The 23,529-nt window shown below is 38.4% G+C and overlaps 5 protein-coding genes across 7 annotated transcripts in view; all 5 read right to left on the bottom strand.

Moving 5' to 3' along the window:
- Positions 1–691: 691 nt before the first annotated feature.
- Positions 692–23,529, bottom strand: part of LOC126788398 (lanC-like protein GCL1) — a 252,730-nt gene continuing 229,892 nt past the window's right edge. The window contains exons 2-6 of one of the 2 annotated variants that reach the window (XM_050514422.1): positions 7,683–7,862; positions 7,377–7,564; positions 4,955–5,069; positions 1,661–2,131; positions 692–1,197 (exon numbers count right to left, since the gene is read on the bottom strand). In XM_050514422.1, coding sequence (XP_050370379.1) covers positions 850–1,197; positions 1,661–2,131; positions 4,955–5,069; positions 7,377–7,564; positions 7,683–7,859 — 1,299 coding nt within the window. In that variant the 5' untranslated portion in view covers positions 7,860–7,862 and the 3' untranslated portion in view covers positions 692–849. Of the gene's footprint in view, positions 1,198–1,660; positions 2,132–4,954; positions 5,070–7,376; positions 7,565–7,682; positions 7,898–23,529 lie in introns of those variants that run through there. The other variant, XM_050514491.1, reaches the window with a different exon arrangement.
- LOC126787592 (WEB family protein At5g16730, chloroplastic) lies at positions 10,008–14,930 on the bottom strand. Of its 2 annotated transcripts, XM_050513563.1 has the most exons (4): positions 14,806–14,930; positions 12,920–14,451; positions 12,640–12,746; positions 10,008–12,463 (listed from the first exon to the last, which is right to left on the bottom strand). In XM_050513563.1, exon 4 carries the CDS (start codon positions 12,444–12,446, stop codon positions 10,143–10,145), a length of 2,304 nt encoding a protein of 767 aa, XP_050369520.1. In that variant the 5' UTR covers positions 12,447–12,463; positions 12,640–12,746; positions 12,920–14,451; positions 14,806–14,930; the 3' UTR covers positions 10,008–10,142. The 2 variants fall into 2 exon arrangements, with proteins under 2 accessions (XP_050369520.1, XP_050369442.1); XM_050513485.1 differs by lacking the exon at positions 14,806–14,930 and having other exon boundaries at positions 12,640–12,777; positions 12,920–12,936.
- LOC126801841 (pentatricopeptide repeat-containing protein At4g02750-like) lies at positions 13,645–14,908 on the bottom strand. Its single transcript, XM_050529311.1, has 4 exons — positions 14,806–14,908; positions 14,260–14,451; positions 13,840–14,178; positions 13,645–13,733 (listed from the first exon to the last, which is right to left on the bottom strand). The coding sequence occupies exons 1-4, from the start codon at positions 14,906–14,908 to the stop codon at positions 13,645–13,647; spliced, it is 723 nt and encodes a 240-aa protein (XP_050385268.1).
- LOC126789088 (pentatricopeptide repeat-containing protein At2g35030, mitochondrial-like) lies at positions 14,914–15,617 on the bottom strand. The gene has a single exon (XM_050515182.1). The coding sequence runs from the start codon at positions 15,565–15,567 to the stop codon at positions 14,914–14,916; it is 654 nt and encodes a 217-aa protein (XP_050371139.1). The 5' UTR covers positions 15,568–15,617.
- LOC126789343 (histone H3.3) lies at positions 16,002–17,543 on the bottom strand. The gene is made up of 5 exons (XM_050515521.1): positions 17,459–17,543; positions 16,993–17,064; positions 16,826–16,902; positions 16,625–16,715; positions 16,002–16,527 (listed from the first exon to the last, which is right to left on the bottom strand). The coding sequence occupies exons 2-5, from the start codon at positions 17,062–17,064 to the stop codon at positions 16,357–16,359; spliced, it is 411 nt and encodes a 136-aa protein (XP_050371478.1). The 5' UTR covers positions 17,459–17,543; the 3' UTR covers positions 16,002–16,356.

Here is a 23,529-nt window from a genome sequence, read left to right as displayed (position 1 = left end):
TCTGTTTGTAATCTTTAGAGGTGATATATTCTTATAAGTTTGTTGTGTATGTCTTTATTCTACTATTTGAAAAAGATGATGAAGAAGGCTCTTGTAAGTCGCAACAGAGATGTTGTCAATGGAACTGCGGTAAGAGTTCTCAAAGTTGTTAAAAGTTTGAACTTTTGTATTTTTTTTTTGTAACAACACCTTAATTTTCTAACGCCTAAAAGGCTGCATTTTGAACTTTTGCACAGGGCCGTAAAAAAGTTTGAGTCGGCCCTGATTGGCATCTACACATATGTCGCCAAATTTATGCATGTTAGATATACAAATTCAAGGTTTGATAGTTTTTGTATAATTTTGTAATATTGAAATTGATAGATTAAATAAATTTAGATTAATCTTATAAAATCCATCTCATTTACTTATTATATTTTTACTCGTTAACATCACACTCACAATTAATCTAAGTAATCCACTCCTAACGTGTAAAAACTTGTGAAATTTATAGTGTCCCTTGAACCGGACCCATATAGGTTCTCAAAAACAAAAATGTGTATAATATGATTCTCAATAGTTTTTCCCTGGCATGAGAATCTGTGGTACATATAGTATATTAGCAAGAAAGGTTTCTCATTTATTTTATCCCCTTCCCCAACTCCATCTATATAGTTAACTACTGCATTATAATCACGACTGCCAAATCCAACAAAAAGTAAAGAAATTACTTGTCACCAAAGGTTAGATATAATAATTTTACCTTCAAATAACAACGCCTCATTATATATATACACTGTTAGGGTGAGACTACAGATTCATATGTATAATGATCTCATAACCAGATTTCAATTTAAGTTGTTCGGTTGCCTACAGTTCATAACCAGGGAACCTCGAGTTTTCAGGAACATGCACGTCAAACCAGAAGCAAGCAGTTCCAGCAAGTCCTTGAAAAAGGGAGTAGGCATGCTCAGTCCCATGAGTAATAGTCTGCCCCGCAGTCACGAGTTGTCTTGCATTATGATATAAGAAGCTTGCAAATGCCTTGGCTCTCTCTTCGTATATGCTCTCTCCAGTTAGACGATAAAGAGAAAGAAAGGCATAGGCGTTTCCAGCCACACCATCAGCTAGGCCTACCTTCTTCAGCAAACCATTCTTCCACACTACTTCTCCGGCTTCTATTGCAGCAGTACGAAAGTCCCTATCTCCTGGAAACACCTGAGGATCGGAGCAAAAGCGAATTGGTTATCTACTTTTACAGTTATGCCTGGAAGATGATATAGAAACAGACAAACATACACATTACGACTCACAATCAACTCCTCTAAGCATCCTAGTGTTGTTATCTTTCTAAGTAGGTTTAGTGCGAATCCATTATCCTCGATCTATTCCATTATTTACAATGAAATGCATAATTATAACTTTCTAAGTACGACCAATTGCATCAATGACAATTTTCTATTATTGACAATGGAGGGCATGATTAAAACTTTCAAACATACAATACCCAAATTAACCCAAACCAATAAGCAGTACCGCAAGGGATATTACGTAATAATATTCCTAGACAGGTACACAGTTGTATACTTTTGAACTCGAGCATCAAACCAATGCGTGGTCAACTAGCCAATCTGAAAATTTTATTAGAAAAAATGATTTTGCTGGAGTTACTTTTACTAACCTGTGATGCCTTGCACAAGGTGATAGCCATGCCCGCTGCACCATGAGACCACTGCACAAACTTATCTCTTGGATTGCCTTCACTTGAGGGGTAATTACCGCTGTGAGGAAACCGATTAGCCATCATATACCTAAGAGTCGCTTTCACATCTTCTGCGTCCTCTTCTGAAAGAGGAAAGTGCAGTAGCACTTGCAAAATTCCAGCCACACCATTCGCTGCCCCCAAGTACCTAGTTCCATGCAATCTGTACATAAGTGGGCATGAAGGGTTATCAGATGCTCCTGCTCTTCCTCCAGTTAACACGGCATCAACAATAGGCATCAGAAGCTCACTGGGCACATTCTCTTCTCCAAGATGCTTGTTTATGAACAAAGCTGCCCATAAAAACCCAGCTCTCCCATAAAGAAGATCATATGACATTCCAAAACCACCTTCTTCAGGGCCAACAGATAGGGCCTTCTCTTGTGCTACCTAGTACATTATAACCAATCAAGTGTTAAATATTAATGACACAAATAATATACTAAAGGAAACAGATGTGTTATCCAGAAACAGATGTATATCCACAGATCTCTTTTCAATTTGCGGCACATACGACTTATTAATCCACATATGATGGATATACTTTACAGAATCTAGTCAGTAATTGTTGGAGAGGAGAGATCTCACATCTAAGAAGTGACAAATAAAATAAAGTTTATAAGTGGGTGGATAATAACCAATTGTACCGAGACCTTTTGTGATTAAAACCCAACACTTGTGAGGTGACTAAGTTGGAACAGTATCGGTACAGTTGGTCCACGGGCCACGCTTGTTGCTGTTTAACATGGTATCAGAGCGGGTCTCTCTCCAGTCGCGCCTCCAATCTGTCGTGGGCCCGAGTTGGGTGTCACTTTGTCATAGGCCCAAGATGGGTGTCATTATCATGTCATCGGAGAGTTTCCGATTGGATTGTCACCAAATGTCATTGGTTACTAGACCTTGGTTTATTTCGTCCCAGTATGTGAGATGTTAATCTGTCACGTGCAGACCTAAAAATTAGGTTGCACGTGAGGGGCGTGTTGGAGATGAGATATCTCACATCTAAGAAGTGACAAAGAAAATAAAGTTTATAAGTGGGTGGATAATAACCAATTGTATCGATGTCTTTTGTGATTAAAACCCAACACTTGTGAGGTGGCTAAGTTGTGACAGTATCGGTACAGTTGGTCTACGAGCCACACTTATCGCTGTTTAACAGTAATGACTAGCACAAGGAGCCTGAAAGGACAAAAAGATGCAGCTACAGAAGTGAAATGTAGATGTAGATTTTCAGCTACAAAGCCTGAAAGGATCAGTCACTTCATTGTAGCCTTGTAGGGGTACATGAGTGATATGACCCATCTAACTGGTATCTCTCCGTCCAATTAAATTTTTCTCTCAAGTTCCATAAATCTTTAGTTAACAGGTATGAATAGAATGTATCATATAATAATAGATCATTTTGAGAGTTGGCTCTTCCAACTTGGCATGTAAAGTTTCTGAAATTTTATGACCATGAATCCACAAATGAGACTCGATCGCACACAATTATAAAAAAAAAAAAAAATTCGTATGAAAAAGGAGCTGGTCCAAGAATATGTTGCAAACAGACTGCTGTCTAAAACACATAGTAGAACCACTTGATATAATGAGCTTCATGTGTTTACATTAGTGCCTAGGTATACGCTATAAAATATTTCTCTAAAGATCAACGTAGACCCAAGTCTTACTAAAACCAGATAAGCAACTTTCAAGGTACGCTATAATCAGATTAAAAGGATTGCAACACTAAACATAGTGCACATATATATATGGAAAATTCTACAGGTGGGTATTAGATACTAAGGTTTTTTGAATATTTTTGACCATTGGATCTATTTTATATCAAACGGTCCTAAATATTTAGAGAGAGGGAGGAACTGGATGACCGGGTCACCAATTCGTGATTAAAAGAAAAAATAACCAAATTGTGTTCGCTGCAAGGAGGAAGAAGAGAAGAAGAAGAAATTCTCAGGAGAAGGAGGAGGAGAAAAAGATAGAAACCAAAAGGATCCTTATATAGTATGGCGCCACAACACTTCTCCCATTTGGATCAAACCTTGTTATCGATCATCTCCATCGGTTGCTTCTCCTTTATTTGCGTCCCCCAATTTCGCCACTGTTGTCATTGTCATCTCCTGCCCCATCGGGTTTGGATCCCGAACGGCAACACTAGCGGAGGTGTCGTCCGATTAAGGTAACCACACCTTTAATTTTGAATCTCTAGGGTACCGGTGGGGTTCCTTTGAGAGGCGAAACCTATGAACTGTATTATAAAATTGCCGTATGTAACAAATTACACCACAAGGAAGAGTCAAATGATTTCACCTCCAGCTATCAAAATCCAATACAAAAGACAATCAGTTATCCAGGGTATCACATACTTGACAATACTTTGTAGTTACGTACTGTAACCCGCAAATTATCTAGCATATATATAACAACTAACTCTAAAACAAGGAAATGACAACAATCAATAATAAACCAGTCAAACCACACACCAGTGGACCATTCGATGAGAGTAATGTTTTCAAGTATGTACTGGACCAGCAACTATACTCGAAGTTGATATGGTACGCCGGTAGATATGGTGTAATACCTAAAGTCCTAAAGACAGTGATTGACAAATTTTCTAAGAACAGACGAGGGTATACTGTATGATAATGAACCGTAAGGTATGAGTGATAGGAGCTCATGTAACAATGACCTGATGATTCAACTGGCCAAGATAATATCATAAGACATGAGCTTAATAAGGCCAAAGAATGCTATCATAAACAATGTCAGAGCCTTTCAATTAAAAAACAGAAAACAAAAGGTCAAAGTCTCAAAGAGCCCTTCTCATCAAATCTTACTAAAAACAAATATCAAGATTGACAATCCTTCAAGCAATCTGAAGTCGACTGCCTTAAAAATTTATAGCATCACAACCGTAGGGAGTTCAACTCACTATTAGAATATCACCAAATTTACTCTTTAGATTAGAATCTGACCATTTCTCTCAATTATAAGTTGATTTTAGTAGTTTCCACTCAAACCTAAGCTACTATTAATCTTGATAAACTAATCCTAAGACCCTTTAATCAAGTACCTATCTTTTACATTTGCATTAGTTTCAAGTTTCAAGATTCAAATGACTATAATATTGTAGTATTTTCTCATTCTATTCTCATAAAGTTTCGGTCATACATGTATCAGATATTAGAGAGCTAAGATTTACATTCATAAACTTACCTCAAGGAAGAGGTTCAAATGCAAGTCACGTTTTCGTTGGTCCCCAACCATATCAGCCACAACAGCTCCAAGAGCATAAACTCCTCCTCTACCACACAAAAACGTCACGTGCCTGCTACATACAAAGCACAATGCCAAATTTTAAGAACAAAATTGAAATATCATAGCATATCCTAGGGGTGTTAATCAGTGTGAATGGTGCGGTTTATAGGTGATACCGAACACCAAACCGTTCTATTTATTCGGTTTGGTTTTTCACTTTTTTTTCAAAAACCAATTGTGTTCGGTTTGGTTTAGTTTAGTTTTTCTCTGGTTCATATCGGTTTTTCTTTCGGTTATTTTGTAAAGAAAATCGGAGTTTCTTTCCTTGTCTATCTACTTGATTCTTAACGAAATAAAAAGAACAAGTCTAGAAAATAGAAACGTCTCATATTAGATACCAGTTTCTGAAAAGAAAAGAAAAGCAATGAAAAACGGTGTGGTCAACATTAACTTAATTTCATTTAATTAAGTGTGAATTCGTTCTTACCCCCTCATTCTTGACTAGTTTTGGTGGATTCTTTCACGCACACACTCTCACATATATGTGATGTAGCAGCTCGTGTAAAATTTTCAAAAATTTTACCTTCTAGGGATAGGGCTATCCATAGGCCCATAGGGGATAATAAGCGTAAAAAGGGTTGACCGCCTTGATCGGGACACAAACGTTATCGAAATATGTGATTTTTTTACCATAACCATATTTCACTATACGTAACGCATCATGCGGACAGATTTGCAAAATTTTATTTGTAATATATAGTTGCTTCACAAATGCATACATTTGCAAAAATGCACTAAACAAGTTATACCACATTAGTAGGCATGTTGTGGTTCCAATGTCTAAAATTCAAAATATTAAATTTTGACCGTCAGATGTGATCAGCATATTTAAATATGGATATGGTAAAAAATTCATCTAATTTTGATAATATTTAGGTCTCGATCGATGTGGTCAACATTAACTTAATTTCATCTAATTAAGTGAATTTGTTCTTACCCCCTCCTTCTTGACTAGTTTTGGTGGATTTTTTTATGCACACACTCACATATATGTGATGTAGCAGCTCGTGTAAAATTTTCAAAAATTTTACCTTCCAGAGATAAGGCTACCCATAGGCCCATAGGGGATAATAAGCGTAAAAAGGGTTGACCGCCTCGATCGGGACACAAACGTTATCGAAAATATGTGATTTTTTCAAGGTTCTAAAAAACGCTAGGCGTTAATCGGGCGGACAGCTAAAAACCAGCGCCCAGAGGATTAATTGGGGATTAATCAGCCTAAAACCGAGGCGGCCAAGGGTCTCCGGGCGCCTAGGCGGTCCTAGGCGGGGATTTTTAGAACATTGGATTTTTTTACCATAACCATATTTCACTATACGTAACGCATCATGCGGACAGATTTTTAAAATTCTATTTATAAGATATAGTTGCTTCACAAATGCATACATTTGCAAAAAAGACCACTAAACAAGTTATACCACATTAGTAGACATGTTGTGGTTCCAATATCTAAAATTCAAATTATTAAATTTCGACCGTCGGATGTGATCAGCATATATAAATACAGATATGGTAAAAAATTCACCGAATTTTGATAAAATTTGGGTCTCGATCAATAACATATTTAATTATGTATATTAAATATATCTATAAATAATATATTTTCTTTATAATATATATATATATATATATTCAGTTTTTCAGTTCGGTTTCGGTTTCCAAACATCCGAAACCAAAATCACACCAAATCTTTCGGTTTGGTGCGGTTTTTTTGCGGTTTGATGCGGGTTTTTTTTTTCTTCGATTTTTTCAGTTATTTTTCGGTTTTCGGTTTTCGGTTTTCAATTAACACCCCTAGCATATCCTCCCTAAAGCATGGAAAGGAAGCAAAGTATATTACATCCAAAAATAAGTTCCTAATCAACAATTCCTTAAAAAAAAAAGTCAAACTTTGGCAAAACGCGTATAAAATATATGTAAAAAGTTTAGGAAAGGAAACACAAAAACTTGAAGTCATAGTGAAATTACAAACAAAACTTGTTGCAAATTGTACTAGAAGGTAATGAAATTTATGTTTATATTTCATTTCTTAATATCAAAACTTCTCCAAAACTCTAAGATTTCAAACATATCACTTGTGCAAAAATTAGTTAACAATTCCCGAAAAAAATACAAAATTTAAATTAAAAACTATTATAAAGTGATAGAAGGGTGCAAGAATTAGAAACCTTCAAATTCCGACTTTCTGATTGTAATACGGTGAAGAAATAAACAGAAAAAGATCACATTTTCTATGCTAGACAGACCGACATCGATATTTTAGCTTCAATAATCCACATCGGTCCCACGTAAGATCTTAAACACACTTGTCGGAAATTACCTGGCGAGAACACGTGCGACGGCGGCGCACTTGTCGGCGATCTCGGCGCACAGTAGCAAGTCCTGTCGATTTCCGGTGGCCTCGTACGACCTCAGGCACGTAAACGCCGTGCCGAGTAGTCCAGTATACACAGTCGGATCCAACCCCTTTCCGGAGCTCCGTTCTCCTTCCCACGTTGCCTTCACCACCTATACAAACAAACAAATTGAACTTCAAACTACTTCATAACTACCAAATCTAACTCAGGGTTTCGAAACAGAGATAGAACAATTTCGATATACTTAGAATGGTAATACGACGTCGTACCTGGTCCTTGAGGGACACGGCTGCCCGGAGAAATGTCTCGTTGCCGGGGAGAGACGTCAAGTCGGGAGTAGTTGTAGAGGGACGAGTGAAACCGAGGCGTTCGTTGTTGCTGTCGTCGTGGCCTTCCCGGGAGGACGACGGCGGCGACGAAGCTAAGTAACGCGCCACTGACGACATGTCCTTGTTATCTGTTTCAGTTTCAGTTTCAGTTTCCTCTAAAGCTCGATCAGCTGAAGTTAGCTTAAGCGGAGAGGGAAGGTATATATGGGGGAAAGGAAAGGTGGTGAGCTCTAATTTTATGGAGCGGCGGTGCAGGGAGGCAAAGGTGCTCCCCACGATGCCACGTAGGCTAGATGGGCCTACATGACATTATTATTATAATATTGGCCCAGTCAATTGGTGCATGAGAATCACATTCCCCTCTCTCGTGCATTTTTCACAGGAGAGCCCATTGTTTTTAATCCGGAGGATTCTAGATGCTTAAATATCAGCTATATCTTCACTATGATTTTTTAAAGACACGACAAAGAGTTTTATTAAAGTTAACTTGGTACAGACAACAGTCTATTACAAAAAATCAACCACGAAAATAAGTTCATATCCAGTAATTAAAAAATTATTTCTTAAACCCACCAGTAATCTTCACTTTATTTAAACAAAAGTAAAGTTTCTAGATATAATGGTTAAGCGGTGTGAGATACATTTATTTACTGAACGCGTATAGTAAAATGATGCGAGAGATAGTGATACCTCAAATTTTTTGTTTGATATTTGGTTTTCGAGTACATATTACTATGACTATCGAAAGCTATGGTTCGGAAATTATAGTTCGTTCAAAAACGTGTTGTTTTTAACGAAAGGAAAATATCAGTAGGAATACAGACAATGACTAGGTGGACATATTTTCAATTGTATGAAAGATGATATGCAGGCCTATTATTAGGAAACAACAAGACGTTTGTTGTATTTTGACATTTTGATTATGGTTATTTCTTCTCGAAAAGAAAAGGTGAATTTGCCAAAATACAAGTGAGAATGTAAATTTCCATTTGCCAGCTCCCAGTTTGATATTTTTTGCTTGTGACTCTCATGGCATGTTTGATGAATGACGTGACATTATTAGTGTTCACAAGTGATTAATGGTGTTGGGATAGGTTGGTGTCCGTCTAATTATTTGTTGTTTTCAAATTTCAACCATAGAATCATATTATGGGCGCCCATCATTACCAGACAATTAGGCATATCCTTGTGTCTTTGCCACTATTCCCCCACAGTTTGAAACGAAACCATACATTCTGGGAAAGAAACGAACACCTACTGCACACTATTCTAAAAAGCGGGTCACCGCGACGCTTTTTTTTTATTCGGTCATTCATGACGTTCAAGGTATTTGACGGCCGCTTAGGCGATCCTAGGTGGTCCACGGCGCTCCTCAGCGGTCTGTGACAGTCAAAATAGGTGGATTTTTAGAGATAAAAAAAATAAAACGCAATGGAAGTAAAAGAATTGCATGATGAAGATTTTATTTCGGATGATGATACAGAAGATTAAGAAAGAAAAATATATATTAAGTTTAAGTATGATACCGAAGAAGTTAGTGAATGATTTGGAGCATAAAAACTTGAGATTTAGTCTTACATTTATTTTACAATTTACCTTTTGTTTTAATACTTTTGTATGGACTTTGAACTTAAGTAATTTTGAGTTTATTCTTTTTAAAAATTAATATTGAGTAATATTATATATTTTTAATCATATAAATAGTTTAAATGTATGTATAAAAATAAATTAATATTTAATAATTTGAATCCATCTAAAAGGCCGCCTAGCTATCTAGATGTTACGAAGTAGTTGTCCGCATACATACCGTCTATTCTAGTGTTTTTTTTTAATCTTGCTACATGATTGATCAGAAATAATGATAGCACGGAACTCATGTTGCAATAATGAGTTGTTTCACGATTGTGATTGCTTACTTATTTAATATCGGAAAGAATGATAATTATGTGTTACACAGAGATCGGAATTAACCCAGTAAAACTAGTCATTTGCGTATTTACACATGAAGGAATCGGAATTGGTGTGGCTCTCAACAAAGGGGGACGCGGGTTTAGAAATCATTCTCACACAGGTTTTTTCCTATTCCATTTTAAATGTCTCGGATTCATGATTTTTTTTTTTTTTTTTTTTGCATTCCAAGTATGGAAACGTGTCATAGTGGTTCGAGTTTGATACTGTTGGTGAAGCCCGGAAAATGTTTATGAACAATTGAAAATAAATAATAAGAGAAAAACATCACAGGGGTCTTCGCAGAACTGGATTGGTCATATGTGCAGTACGTTCTCTAGAACTAGAGCAGGACTGGATTCATGTGCTACAATATACTTTTGAGGATACAGTAAAATCAGATTAAACTACTTGATATAGAAACTTGAATTGCAGTGAAAACATACAGGTTATCTACTCTGGTAATGCATCCTTCTTGATATCATGTGAGTGCTCCTTGGAATCCAGTGAAGGTTCCTTCTTGAGATCCTGTGAAGGCTCCTTCTTTGTGTCCGGCAATAGTTTGGGATCCGGTGATGGCTCCTTTTTCGTGTAGGAATAAGCAGTACTTCTCTTTATAAGATCCCCAAATCTTCTTAGCAAGGCTTTCTTCTTTCTTGAGTTCTCAGCATGAGTCCCATCTAAATGATCAAAATCCTCCGGATGGAGGGGTTCTCCATCTTCTGTGAATGCAGAAGAAGTTCTACGGTGATGAACTGCAGAGCCGGGAGACTGTACCTCAAATATTGAGCCTTTGAGAGCCTCGTCTATTTCAATCTCATCATCATTGTCGTCATGATGAACAACATGAACAACATCATCGTGTGAGTGAGAGACTTTGAGCTCCCTGAGACTGAAGCTGAAAACTTTGCCAAGTATGGTTCCAGCCTCTTTCTCCTTATTCTCTGAGGTTTTCTCTTTGTCATCCTTGCCACTATCCTCCTTTGTAGGTGTTTTGTCCCGGAATTCTTTCTTTGAGTCCTTAGTCTCCTTCTTCAACTCCTTTGTAGGTGTTTTATCCTTGGACTCCTTTTTTACATCCCTTAACGGCGGTTTCTCTTTTTCCTCTTTCTTGCCATCCTTCTGTGACGATTCAATAAGCAACCGCTTCAACTCCTTAATGTTTTCATGAGCAGCAATTTCATTCACCCTATAATTTTCGTTTTCTTGGGTGAGGATATTCAATGCCTCCTCCTTTTCCTCCAGGCTATCTTTAAGCTGAGCATTTTCAAGTTGAGCTATGGCTGCAGCTTCTTTGGCAACATTTGCTTCATTCAATGCCTGTTTAAGTATATCACGCAATTTACTATTTTCTTCCTTTGACAGCATCGCCTTGTTATCTGTCGTGAGAAGCAGCTCATGCAACCTATAGTTCTCCTGCTGTGTAGCTTGTCTGTCCTCTTCTGCTCTTCTGATACAGTCAACAAAGCAGGTTTCCTTCCCACCCCATGCCAGAACCGTCTCTTCATGTTCTATTTTCAACCTGGCAGCAGTGTTTTTGTGCCTCTCAGCTTCTTTCCTTACTTCATCCAACACCAACTTAAAATCTTCCTCATTGGTCTTTAGCATCAGATTCAAATGCTCTTCTTGTGCCCTTGATTGCTCTAACTCCGCTTTGGTCGTCTGCAGTGCGGCCTTCAACTGATTGGCTTCTGTGGCAACTTCTTTTAGGGCAATAGCCAAATCATCCATTGCCTTTTTTACATTTTCTTCAGCTTTGGATGTCAACTTCAGCTCGTGTTTTAGTGCACGTATCTCCTCATGTAATATCTCAACCTTCGAAGAGGCAATCTGCTCCTTCTTTTGACTATCAGCTAGATTCTCCTTCGTCAACTGAAGCTCGGACTGGAGACTCTCTAAATCATCCCTGCTGGAAGTATTAGTATCATGGCTGTCCTGAACATGAGATGTGCTAAGCTCACTGCTCTGCACGGACTCCTCTTCCCATCTCTCCAATTTCTTTTGAAGAGAGTCAATTTCAAATTTTGATTCTTCAAGTAAAACCTTGGTTTGCTCCAGTTGATTTGTTTGTGCGATCAACGAATCAAGGGTTCTTGCTTCTGATGTCCTTCTTTTGTCTATTTCCATCTCGAGTTCCCGAATTCTTTCCTCACTTTGGCAAAACAAAGCCTTCAACTGAGCCTCATTGGTTTCAACATTCTCTGCCAACGTGACCTCCAGTTTCCTTATCCGTTCTGCACTTTCGGACAATAAAGCCTTCCTGTGAGCCTCTGAGGTTTCCGTGTTCTCTGCCAGTTTGAGTTCCAATTCCCGAATTTTGTCTTCTTTTTCAGACAATAAAGCCTTTCTCTGAGACTCTGAGGTTTTCACATACTCTGTCAGTTTCTGCTGCAATTCTTGAATTCGTTCCTTGCTCTCAGACAGTAAAACCTTCTTGTTGGCCTCCGCATTTTTTACGTTCTCTTCCAGTTTGAGCTCCAATTCTTTGGCCTTTCCAACTTCAACTTTCAACAACTCTATATTCTCCTCTTTATTTTTCAGTTCTAGCTTTGCATTAGACAGTAACTCGTTCACAGAATTCACCTCTTTGACATTATGAATTGACAATGCTTCACTAAGCCGCATGTTAGCCTCCTGTGCCATCTTTTTCATCTCTCTTAGTTCATCAAGGGCTCGATCTCTCTCTACTTCTACTGCAAGCAATTGCTCCTTGATCTTGGGATTTTTCTCTTCAGATTGCTCCATTTTTTTCTGCATGTCCAAGCTCCAACAATCTACGTTTACCACCCATTATCAATCAGAATGAAAATGCAATACAAAACGTTAAAAAAGGAAAATAATATTCAAGAATTCAAGATATATGTCATGTTCATCCTAAAACAGACTTACATAAATTGGAATACAACATGTTCTTATTTGTAAAGATAAGAATATGGAAAAGAAGAAGTACCTATATATTTGTATCTTATGAGTGATTGTTTTGATGCAGAAATGGTCTCGTAATTTGACCAAAGAAGGTTTCTTTGGTCCTAATTCGACAACCCAGATCAGAAAAACCTGAATATATCACGGATTGAATCCTGAAGGCCTGAACTAACGGATGGAGAGAGTTACAATGAAGGTGAAACCCTATCAACTCAGATGATAAAGGTTTAAAGAAAAGACAATAGAGCCTTGCAGAGGAAGAAAGTGTTGGAAATTACAAGAAGAATGCAAGATAAACAAAGTACCTCGGCCTCGATTTCGATGTGCAATACTGATGAATGTTGCAGCAGGAGTTATTCTATTTTTAGAAGGTGACTAGCTACAAACATAGATTGGTTTTGGAGAACAAGTCCGAGGTTGGCGGGTTTTCCACAAAATAAGCCTATTTGCGGGTTTGGAAGAACTCTGTGGAGATTGACAATATTGACCTTTCTGCAGATATAAACAATTTCAATCTAAGACTAACCTATGGGCGGCTCATGTAGTCTTTGGAGTCTGTTGTGTTCAAATTGGCAACAAGGTGATAGTTACACAGAAATATAAAAGAATTGGTCTTTTAGTCTTGCCATTGTAAATGTTTCTTCATTCCAACCCGGAACTGGAGAAGAAAATCGATAGATAACTTATAGATGAAGCTTCATCTGACCATCTTTTTGTTTATAAGAACATTCATGGACGCATCCCCGCCTGAATTTTGATTGCACCTATCGGACTTGGTCTGCAGCTCGTTTGAGCCTTTCCGAATCATCAACTAGTCCACAAGACATATCAAACAGTACCCTTCATACTTCTAAAAATTGTGATAGTGTCCTTCTGATGGTCAACAAGAAAAGTTCATGAAATCACTGATGTCAGCAAAATTATAAGCAGCAGCCATATGCAGGCTGATCTTCTTGAGCACCAAATAAATCTCATCAACATCTGGATGCGATATGTCCCCTCCAATGAAATTGTGCACCTTATTCCCAATCTATGTCCAACTGTATGCCTTTTCCTTCTTGACTCCATGCTCTCTCATCAAACTCCTTACTCTAACAACATCATTCCATTTTCCGGCAGCTGCATACATATTGGACAATATGACATAAGGCCCAGAATTCAGAGGATCCAATCTAGCATATTCTTAGGAGCCAGTTCCCCTAGACGTTTGAATGAACACTAGAACCTGCAAGAAGAGCACCCCATATCCCAAAGTCTGCTTTAAATGGCATCTCTTGGATCATCTTGCAAGCTTTCTCTAACTGACCTGCTCGACTCAATACATCAACCAAGCAAGCATAGTGCTCAGGCGTGGGAGAAATACCATAACTATTGACCATTGATTCGAACAAATCTGTGCTCTCATTCACCTTTCCCGCACGAGCACAAGCAGATAAGATACTGAGAAATGTTATGCCATCTGGTTCAAAGCCACTCAGCCTCATCTGGTTGAAAAAAGCAATAGCCTTCCCATAGAGACCGTGCTGAGAAAATGCAGCAACAATGGTGTTCCATGAGACAAGGTCTGGACTATCAATTTTCTAGAAAGCTAATTCAGAGTCAAGAATTGCACCACATCTGCAGTACATGGTAATCAAAGCATTACATATGGAAACATTTGATTCGAAGCCGTGTTTAATAATGAGCAGATGAGCTTGTCTTCCATCCTTCAGTAATGAAAGAGTAGAACAGGCCATAAGAACAGAAACAAGGGTCCAGTTGTCCGGATGTAAACCAATCTTGAGCTTTTGTAAATGTAGCTCCAGTGCTTCCTCTCCCCTGCCACTTTGTGCATAGCCTGCAAATAAAATGAGGATGACAAATGAGTGGGAACGGTCAAGCCAAGTATTTAAAAAAGGTGTTAGGAAAATGATTTTAACATCATAGAAAATATCTCGATATATCAAATTACTGCAGATAAAATTGAACTACATTAGGAGTACTCAATCCAAATCTCAACGTGTACTACAATAACTAGAGACTGGTGCTTCTCTTTTTTTTCTTTTTTCTTTTTTTTTTGGTAATGAGACTGGTGCTTCTCAATCTTTGTTCTCTTTGTTAGAGCGAGCAGACATCACTACGTCATCATTCATGAACACGCACTGCCCAAAGATGGTTTTCTTAATGGACTACTGAACTATAATTAGCATACCCGTTAGCATAGCATTCCAACAGGCATCATCCTTGAACTGAATTTCATCGAACAAATCTCTAGCTTCTTCCACCTTACCCTCCTTACAGTACCCAATTATCATAGAAGTCATTGCAACCACATTTTTTCCGGCAACCGTTTGTACAATTCCAACGCTTCATCAAACCTCCCATTCTCCACGTACCCACTAATCATCACAGTCCACGAAACCTGATTCCTCCGAGGCATGACATCAAACAACCCCCTAGCCTTCTCTATCTCTCCTCTCTTCCCATACCCATCAATCATTGCAGTGTAAGAATCAACATCCCTACAAGGCATCTTCTCAAAATGCCTACTAGCTTCCTCCACCCGATCACACTTCAAAAGCCCAGATATCATAGCGTTCCAAGAAGCAGTGTTCCTCTTGGGCATGGCTTTAAAATATATGAAAGCCTCATCAACCATTCCATTCTCGACAAATCCGGCTACCATCGAGTTCCAGGAGACCACATTCCTGATAGGCATCATTTCAAACAGCCGCTTTGATTCTTGAAAGTGGCCATTTTTCCAGTACCCAGTAATGAGACCGTTCCATGTGACCACGTCTCTTTGGGGCATTTGGTCGAACACTTGGCGAGCGTCTTCAATTTGACCTGCTCGAAACAAAGAGCCAATCTTGAGGTCGCAGGCGTATACATCTCGAGTTGAGAAAAGCTTGACCAACTGGGTTCTGTAACAACGAACTGAAATCGAACGGACGGGATTCTTAAAGAGTATCATCAGCCCAGATCAGCATAATCACTTTCAGTACAGTGACGGACAAGGATGATTAAATTTCCAAGCCCTATATCGAAACTAGTTTACTACTGTTTACTATTGGGGATATTTGTGCTACAAGTATACAACCTTGTTTAAGATTATCCCCGTCAATCATATAAGTCTTTCTGGGGCGCCAGTGTTCCAAATATGAACAGATCTAGGCTGATAAGTTCGGCTAGTCTTAAACTGAATTTCGACAAACAGAACATCATCCACAAACCCAGTACTGGAAGGATCCAAAAAAAAAACGGTTTCTGGGATACAGCAGCATGTTAAAGACTCGGAAACCGTGTCTTTGGCTATGTCAGGATTCTAAGAATTTGCAGAAAACATCACAGCAAATATAAGCACAATAATATGCATCTTTATTACACATTCCACAGTGAATGCACATTATAATCTTTTTTGAACAAATAGACATAACAAACAGTGTACTAGATTAGATGAGATATAAGTTGTTCAATACCCATTGGTGAAGCTGCAGACAACCAAAATAACAAAATACCACAATTAACAAAGGACCAACAAAATGTAGGTTCCAATACTACAAACAAACCACCCAAAGCACCATTACTAGTGTCTTGCCTATAAGGATATTCACTAGAACTAGGACCAAACCTACAGCCTATCTAACTGAGCTGACTTAACAAATTAACCAAGCAAAAACACCGCCTTCCAATCCCATTCAGCATTTGTTACATCACAGCCTTCCGCCTGCAGCCACCACATCCAACATAGCCAGTGAGTCAGTTAAGCACGCTCACCCCTGATCCTCCTAGCCAGCTGGATATCCTTGGGCATGATGGTAACCCGCTTGGCATGGATGGCGCAGAGATTGGTGTCCTCAAAGAGACCAACCAGGTAAGCCTCAGCAGCCTCCTGCAGGGCAAGAACTGCATGGCTCTGGAAACGCAGATCAGTCTGCAAAACACAAGGACATAATGGTTAACACAGATCCATTGATAACAGAACTAAACCAACAAACAGTCGCATCATTTGACAGTGTTTAGTTAGATACCTTAAAGTCCTGGGCTATTTCACGAACAAGCCTCTGGAATGGCAATTTCCTGATCAGAAGCTCAGTACTCTTCTGGTACTTACGGATTTCACTACACAAACACAATGCATCACCATATCAGCAATCGCAGCACAAATAAGCATAAATGAAACCAAGATAATCAAAACTTGAATTACGCAAAACAGGGAGCGATCAACTCACCGGAGAGCAACAGTTCCAGGGCGGTATCTGTGGGGCTTCTTGACTCCTCCAGTAGTGGGAGCAGACTTACGAGCAGCCTGTAACAAAACAATAATCACATAACATAAACAACAAGAATCACAACCGATAAACAACAAAGGAATTCACAAATTCGTAAGCACACAAACCTTGGTGGCGAGCTGCTTCCTCGGAGCCTTTCCTCCGGTCGACTTACGAGCAGTTTGCTTAGTACGGGCCATCTGAAACACCCAATCGATATCGTCTTAACATAAATCATCATCAAATTACAATCCTAATTTGCTCATACGAAAACCAATTCAAACCAGCAGCACAATTTGCCAGAAATTACCTACAAATTTATCCTACCCATAGCAAGAACAGATCTAAACCACAAGACTAAACACAATTACTCGACATGTCATATCTAATCCAGATTATACAAACAGCATACAAGAAAGCCCCAAAAATTAACGAAACCCTAAATCAGAATCTACAGAGACTACGAATCGCTACAGAAACGCTAAATCAAGACCATAAGCTTCAGAAAATTACGAAACCCTAACCCTAGTCTAGCTTTCGGAGAAAATTAAATTAAATTAGATTTAATTCGGATAATGGAAGAAAAAGTCGTACCTCAGATTTTGCTTCGCTTCGTTCTTTTTCTTTCTTTCTTTCTTTCTTTATCGAAATGAACTAAAAGATTTGAACGTTGAAAAGGTTAAGGCGTATATATAGAGGCCGGGGTTCTGAATGCCGTTTAGGAACGGACGGTGGGGATTTACTATCCGTGTGTTTTCTCTAAATTATATCTAACGGTGAAGGAGGGGGTTAGTTGTGTTTTCTCGGTTTGAATGGACGGAGTTGATGAGGGGTTAAAGGCATGACGCGGATCGTGGGGGACTAATGCTCATTTCCTATTGGTGGGTAAAGAGTGTTTTGATTAAATTAACTCCATGACGCGGATCGTGGGGGACATAAATGGGATTAGTGAACTACACGCTCTAGTTTAGTTGAATGGACCATTTGCAACTTTCTTGGGGTCAAAATTGTCAAGCTATTAGTTCCACTCAATTGGACATGACATTTTTTTTTTCAAACGGGACCGGGTACGAGTGGAAGAATTCTAGCCACGCTTCTAAAATTACTAATTATATACTGAGGTCGAAGAAAAAAAACTATTAATATGTAATCGTTAAAATAAATAATCATGTAAATATTATTATTATTTTCATGTGATTTATTCATGACCACGTGACGAGCAATTTAAAATCACGAGATCACAAAATTGCTTAATACGCAGTTTATTTGGTAAACTTACAATATATTTACATATCACATTAAGTATATGTGAGCAAATTATTTTGTGTATAGTGCTTAATTTTGCTATATCATTTACCTATATTAAATGATATGCTCTATTTGTTGCATACTATGTCTACATAATTTTTATAATAATTGGATTTAGCATGTTATATGCAATGAGCATTGCCATGATAATGAAATTTCAAGAGCATTGCCATGATAATGAAATTTCAAGAGCATTGCCATGAAAAATGGACAAACATATTTCTGTGATACAGTATTTTCATAAAGCATCGAAAAATATGACCATTGCAATTCTTGGTCTTGCAATCCGATTTGTATTTTTTGGAAATTAATTAAATTGTATATTTTTATTGTGATAAAGCAACTTTATAAAGCTCCAAAGTGGCCATAATGTATCTTGGTATGTTTAATTTTCGTGTGAGTCTATTTAGAATTCTAGACTGCGAAACTAATAAGTCTCGTACTCTATCTACAGTTGGTTAAACTAGCACAACATGATTTTTATATATTGGACTCTGAAGAATTTAAGTTCCAACTTCCCCTACAAGCCAACCAAGGCTCAACCATGATCGAATTATACAAACATGTTTTTCTGCACGTAACTTAGAAGCATAATTCAAATCATGAATGACAAAGAAATGTCTCTCAAGACAAAGAAGTTTTCTTCGAACGAACTATGGATAATAAAGAAGTAATAACCCTAAAGCAATGGGAAAATATTATGAACATGTAGGTTCATATAAATTGATCAATGGTATTTGATAACAATGTATTGTTTGAAACATGCATATGAGATATGACATGAGCAATGAAATGCCCTCTTACAAAATGAGTATAAAATAATGAGACTACGGCAATTTGAAAAAGTATATTCAATATTAAACTTCAAGGAGAAAACTCCTCATTTTCAAAAGCGACACAAATCTAGGTCAATTCAAAATGTTTCAGACTTCATTTATAGTCTGCCACTAATTTTTCAAGATATAATTATAATGGATATTATATATGCCCAAAATTTAATTAAACTTCGGTATTGAAGTACATTTGGATTGGACAAGACTTTGATGTAATCGTTGACACACAACCAAGGTTATGACTTTTTTCTCAATGAAATGATGAGAATATTCAAATATTAATCGAGATATACGTGGTTCGATTTTTAATATTTTGCTTGGCGTTGTTACGATGCAATACGTTCATTAAATCAACGGTCAGTAGAGGACGTCGCACCGTGGCATTGTGTAACGCCAAAGAAGTCCCTGGAGCTACGCCCTTGGTGGTGTGGAGGATGGGTGTTGTTGTGTTTTTGCGCAATACCAACGTTGGGGTGTTGTCGAGGTGCGGCGTAGACTGAATTTGTGCCATCGGTCGTGGAGTTAAGCTCAACGAGCCATAGAGTTTCATGGCCCTTTGTTAGCGTCGCATGATTGTTGGGTGCCCAGAGCGGATTGGCATCAACTTTTTTACTCTTTTCCAAACCTCATTCTATACGTTATGCTCGACGCCGCATTGGTTGTTCTTGGCGTTGTGTGGTTCGTTGCGTGATTCCGGTGTTGCGTTAGAAAGCTCAACTAGCCTTGTGGGGTCGGATTGGTGTTGCGCTACGCTCGAGTCTCCGGTGATGGTGAGATGCGGATCGACTCCATTGCAGTGTGCTTGGATGATGATCATACCCATCACGTCGTTGCGTATCTATCGATTTCAAACCATGGCGCCCTGAGCATTAATTCCGGAGCTGATAATGAAGCTTAGCAATCCGAGGTCTGGCGCAAGGATTTTCTTTTCAAGATCGACGGTGCAAAACTGGAATGGATGCATGTTGCATGGCGTGTTGCTACTTGCTTAGTTGGTTCTAACTCTGACCTTGCTTTGCCTTGATTGTACCTTGGCGGTGCTTCCTCATGTTTGAATGTTGGTGCTTCAAGAAATTGAAGCTAGTGGTGGGCACCATCCAAGCGGGGTGTACATTCACCGCATTGGTTCAAACTTCAAAGTTTCAAAACTTCATGGCTCCCTTTGCTCGATTGTTGCAGACTAATTGATTCTGAACCCTTTTTTTTTTTGCGCTGCGGTTACTTCTTGGCAAGAAAGTTCATCTATAATTATAGGTGCATCATAATGATTATAATTACGTTATGTTGTGGTGACGCTATCAGCAAATAAGAGAGATTGGTGCCTTAGCACAGTTGTTATTGAGCTTAGCTCGTTGCGCCGCAGCTGAGGTTTTGTGTTGGTGCATGGCCTTTTGTTTGTCGTGCATGGTGGAGTGCATTTTGCCTTGGCCTTCATCTTGTTTAATCATGCCTTATCCTTACTATGCTGCAACCAAGGCAATCAAACTTTAAATTGGTTTAGAAACTTATCTTTGATTTTGATTGGGGAGAACGTGCGGCGCACTTGACGTGCAACCTCTTAATTACACTACTCTTCCCATGCGAACTTGTTGATTTTAATGGACTCAGACGATGGAATAAGACTTTTGATCCTTGATGCACTCCGTAAATCTCACGAGATGAGGGAAAATATTTAAAACGTTGAAAATTTATGTGGTGAGCGACAAAACTCTTTGTTATTGCTTCTCACAGACGGCGCCAATGTTAATGTAAGACTACCATGGAGGCTAATACACTTAGTTAGCTTATTAATGAGGGTTAGCTTGACACAAGAAGTATAGTGGTTCACCTCCCTCGGGGTAGGCTGCGTCCACTTGAATCCACTAGTATAGGCAAATAGTCTTAAGTTATACAAGTAGTGGTTCGCTCCCTTATAAGTGGGATGAGGGTTCCCTTTTATAGGTGAGGGAACCCCTCTTCTTTACATATTCTTCAATGTGGGACAAGTGCCCCTCTAGGCTTACTATGGAGCCATCTTAATGAAGCCGGAAATGTGACTTCCCGGTGGTGTCTTGGTGAATTCCGACTATCATTTGAAAGCTTGTATGACGAGGTACGCTATAAATATCATGGTTGAGCCACATAGTGACTTGTAGATCCTCCTTGGGAGCGATGCTTATGTTCGGTGGCATGCCATACTAGCTATATACTAGTAAGGGTGCCAACAACAAGTATATGCACTAACACCATATTATGCTTCTTATATCCATTGTGATTAGGTATGTAAAGCTAATCATTCAAAGCTTATCGATCTCTTAAAGAAATTTGGATTGAGATCATCCTATGCAAATGACATGTATTCTCACTATGTTCAATGATTGAATCCAACGAAAATTGTGTAGATTAATTCAACCAACTTGCGGACACTTTAGATAATTTATGGTGTTGGTTGATGTGTCGACACGCTGGTCACGTGTCATCACACTATTCACTACTAAAACTAATGTTACTTATGCTAGTTACAAACCCACTTGGTCTCACGGAAAATGACTAAAGTACTAGTCTTGATATTGGTAAATTGTAATGCGCACCAATCTTTCCGTTTAAGGTAATGTAATTTTTGCATACACAAGTTATTACTTACTAGTTCTTGGCTATCACCTTAATCATTATCAAAAAAATTACAATCCATAACATCGAAGGATCGAAATACTTAAGCTCGCCATAATTGACACGGATGTACAATCCTTGAGCTCAACTAGATTAACCTACGTGCCAAATTTCGACGCACCATCGCATAATGGTGAAGCCAATTAATGTGCATGAGTGTTCTTATTGGAGACGAGCATCCAGATAGTCCACTATATTGCAACTTTGACAAGCGATCTCTTTTTTCGCTAGATATGTGGAATATCATTTTGATGAGACAGTCTTCCCGTCATTAAGGGGAGATAAGAACAAAAAATGTTCAAGTGAAACAACAGGAATTGTCGTGGTTTTGTCCCCACTGTGTCTCATCTTGATCCTCACTATTGCACAAAGTGATGAGATCAAAGATATTAGCTGCAAATATGCATGCAAGGTTCAATGTCCTAAGAAGAGGACATGACGCCACCCAAAAGGAATTAAGCATTGCGTTGCTGCCATATGAAGGAAATTATTTACTGTTGTGCGGTACTATTGATGAGAGAAAGGTTTTGTAATTATGTAAGAACATGGAGGCTGATGAGTATACCATTTTTCCTTTAACTCCAACAGGTGATCAAGATAGTAATATTGAATCGTTCGCCCATAAAGCATGATAAAAGACCTCGATTTAACAATTGACAGCTCAAACCATCACCAAGAATCCAAGATGCTTACAATGGAAGGGAAAGTAGATTGAAAAACAATAATATGAAATCTTTTTTGCATCAATCTGTTTGTAGAAAGTGAAAAGAAAGAAAAGAAAGAGGTCAATAGAGGGAGCAAAATATTGGAGCTCAGAAAATTCTTCTTTTTATATTTATTTTGTCCTTATATGTCTTTTTATATGGGTTGACAAAACTAAATAAGAGTAGAAAAACTAGGGAAGTATGCATAGTAATTTTCAAGGTGCAAATAAAACCACCTGAACAATTACCCTCGAGCATTTTAATGAAACTACAAAATATATCAAGTTTGTAACCTAAATTCAGAATTGCAATAAGCATACAATGATGTAAAGAACACCACTATCTATTATCTATACTATTATAAAAAGAAGTGGTTTTGTCAACTAAAACCATTGTAAAGTTACGTCATTTTATCATATATCAATTTAAAATTCTGAGTCGAAAATGAATTTAAAATGGGGCTTCTTATAAAAAAATCATGATACATGTATTTATAAAAAAATTTAAGTAAGATTTTAAAATTAGAAAGAAAAAAATCAGTTTCTTAAATCTCTTATAGTGTTGCCACTGAATTGGTGATTATTTACAAAATACCACTGATCACACAGCTTTTTATCTATTTCAATCGCGAGCCGATTAAAAAGGTGAACCTTATCCCCCTCCCGTCGTTGGCGTGTTTGCAGACAGCGTCATGGGGAACTGGATTAGGGTTCCATCAATGTCGTCTTTCCAAACTGCTCCAATCTAATCTGAAAAAGGAAGGTCACCGTACACCGACGTAACCACCGGCTTTTGCGACGACTTGGCCACCGAAGCACCGACGTGCGTGCCTCACTTCACGGACTTCAATATGGTCCTTAAGAGCTGGGATGGGTCATCATCGGTGCTTCAGTAGAGTAGCAGCAGTGTTGGGTGGCAGTCCAGCTACGTTTGGTCTTCATTAGTCTGGCAGGTTGCAACTGGACGATGATGTTTTCGTTGCTTGAATCACCGGCGACAGGATACACAAATCTTGCAAATCTGAAAACGAAGGGCAAAGGAGGAGGTGAGGCATTGAGGCGATGGTTAGTGGTTGGTTTGGGTTGGGCTAGGTCAAAGAAGATTGTGTTGATGTGTGTTGCCGACAACCATCAATCTTCTCTGATATGTGGAGATATGAGTGCTCATAGTA

The sequence above is a fragment of the Argentina anserina genome, chromosome 1, assembly GCF_933775445.1.
Source record: "Argentina anserina chromosome 1, drPotAnse1.1, whole genome shotgun sequence".
NCBI lineage: Eukaryota > Viridiplantae > Streptophyta > Magnoliopsida > Rosales > Rosaceae > Argentina > Argentina anserina.
This window is presented reverse-complemented; position numbering and strand designations above follow the sequence as displayed.

What these genes read in the sequence shown, in the direction of transcription:
- LOC126789343 (XM_050515521.1), bottom strand. Translation starts at nt 17,064, where the DNA reads ATGGCCCGTACTAAGCAAACTGCTCGTAAGTCGACCGGAGGAAAGGCT. An exon ending in CCTGGAACTGTTGCTCTCCG is followed by an intron (nt 16,716 to 16,825) that starts GTGAGTTGATCG and finishes GTGTTTGTGTAG; the next exon opens with TGAAATCCGTAAGTACCAGA. An exon ending in AAATAGCCCAGGACTTTAAG is followed by an intron (nt 16,528 to 16,624) that starts GTATCTAACTAA and finishes TGTGTTTTGCAG; the next exon opens with ACTGATCTGCGTTTCCAGAG.
- LOC126789088 (XM_050515182.1), bottom strand. Translation starts at nt 15,567, where the DNA reads ATGATACTCTTTAAGAATCCCGTCCGTTCGATTTCAGTTCGTTGTTAC.
- LOC126787592 (XM_050513563.1), bottom strand. Translation starts at nt 12,446, where the DNA reads ATGCAGAAAAAAATGGAGCAATCTGAAGAGAAAAATCCCAAGATCAAG.
- LOC126801841 (XM_050529311.1), bottom strand. Translation starts at nt 14,908, where the DNA reads ATGATAATTGGGTACTGTAAGGAGGGTAAGGTGGAAGAAGCTAGAGAT. An exon ending in TTGGAATGCTATGCTAACGG is followed by an intron (nt 14,452 to 14,805) that starts GTATGCTAATTA and finishes TTTTATTTGCAG; the next exon opens with GCTATGCACAAAGTGGCAGG. An exon ending in CGAATCAAATGTTTCCATAT is followed by an intron (nt 14,179 to 14,259) that starts GTAATGCTTTGA and finishes TTGATAGTCCAG; the next exon opens with ACCTTGTCTCATGGAACACC.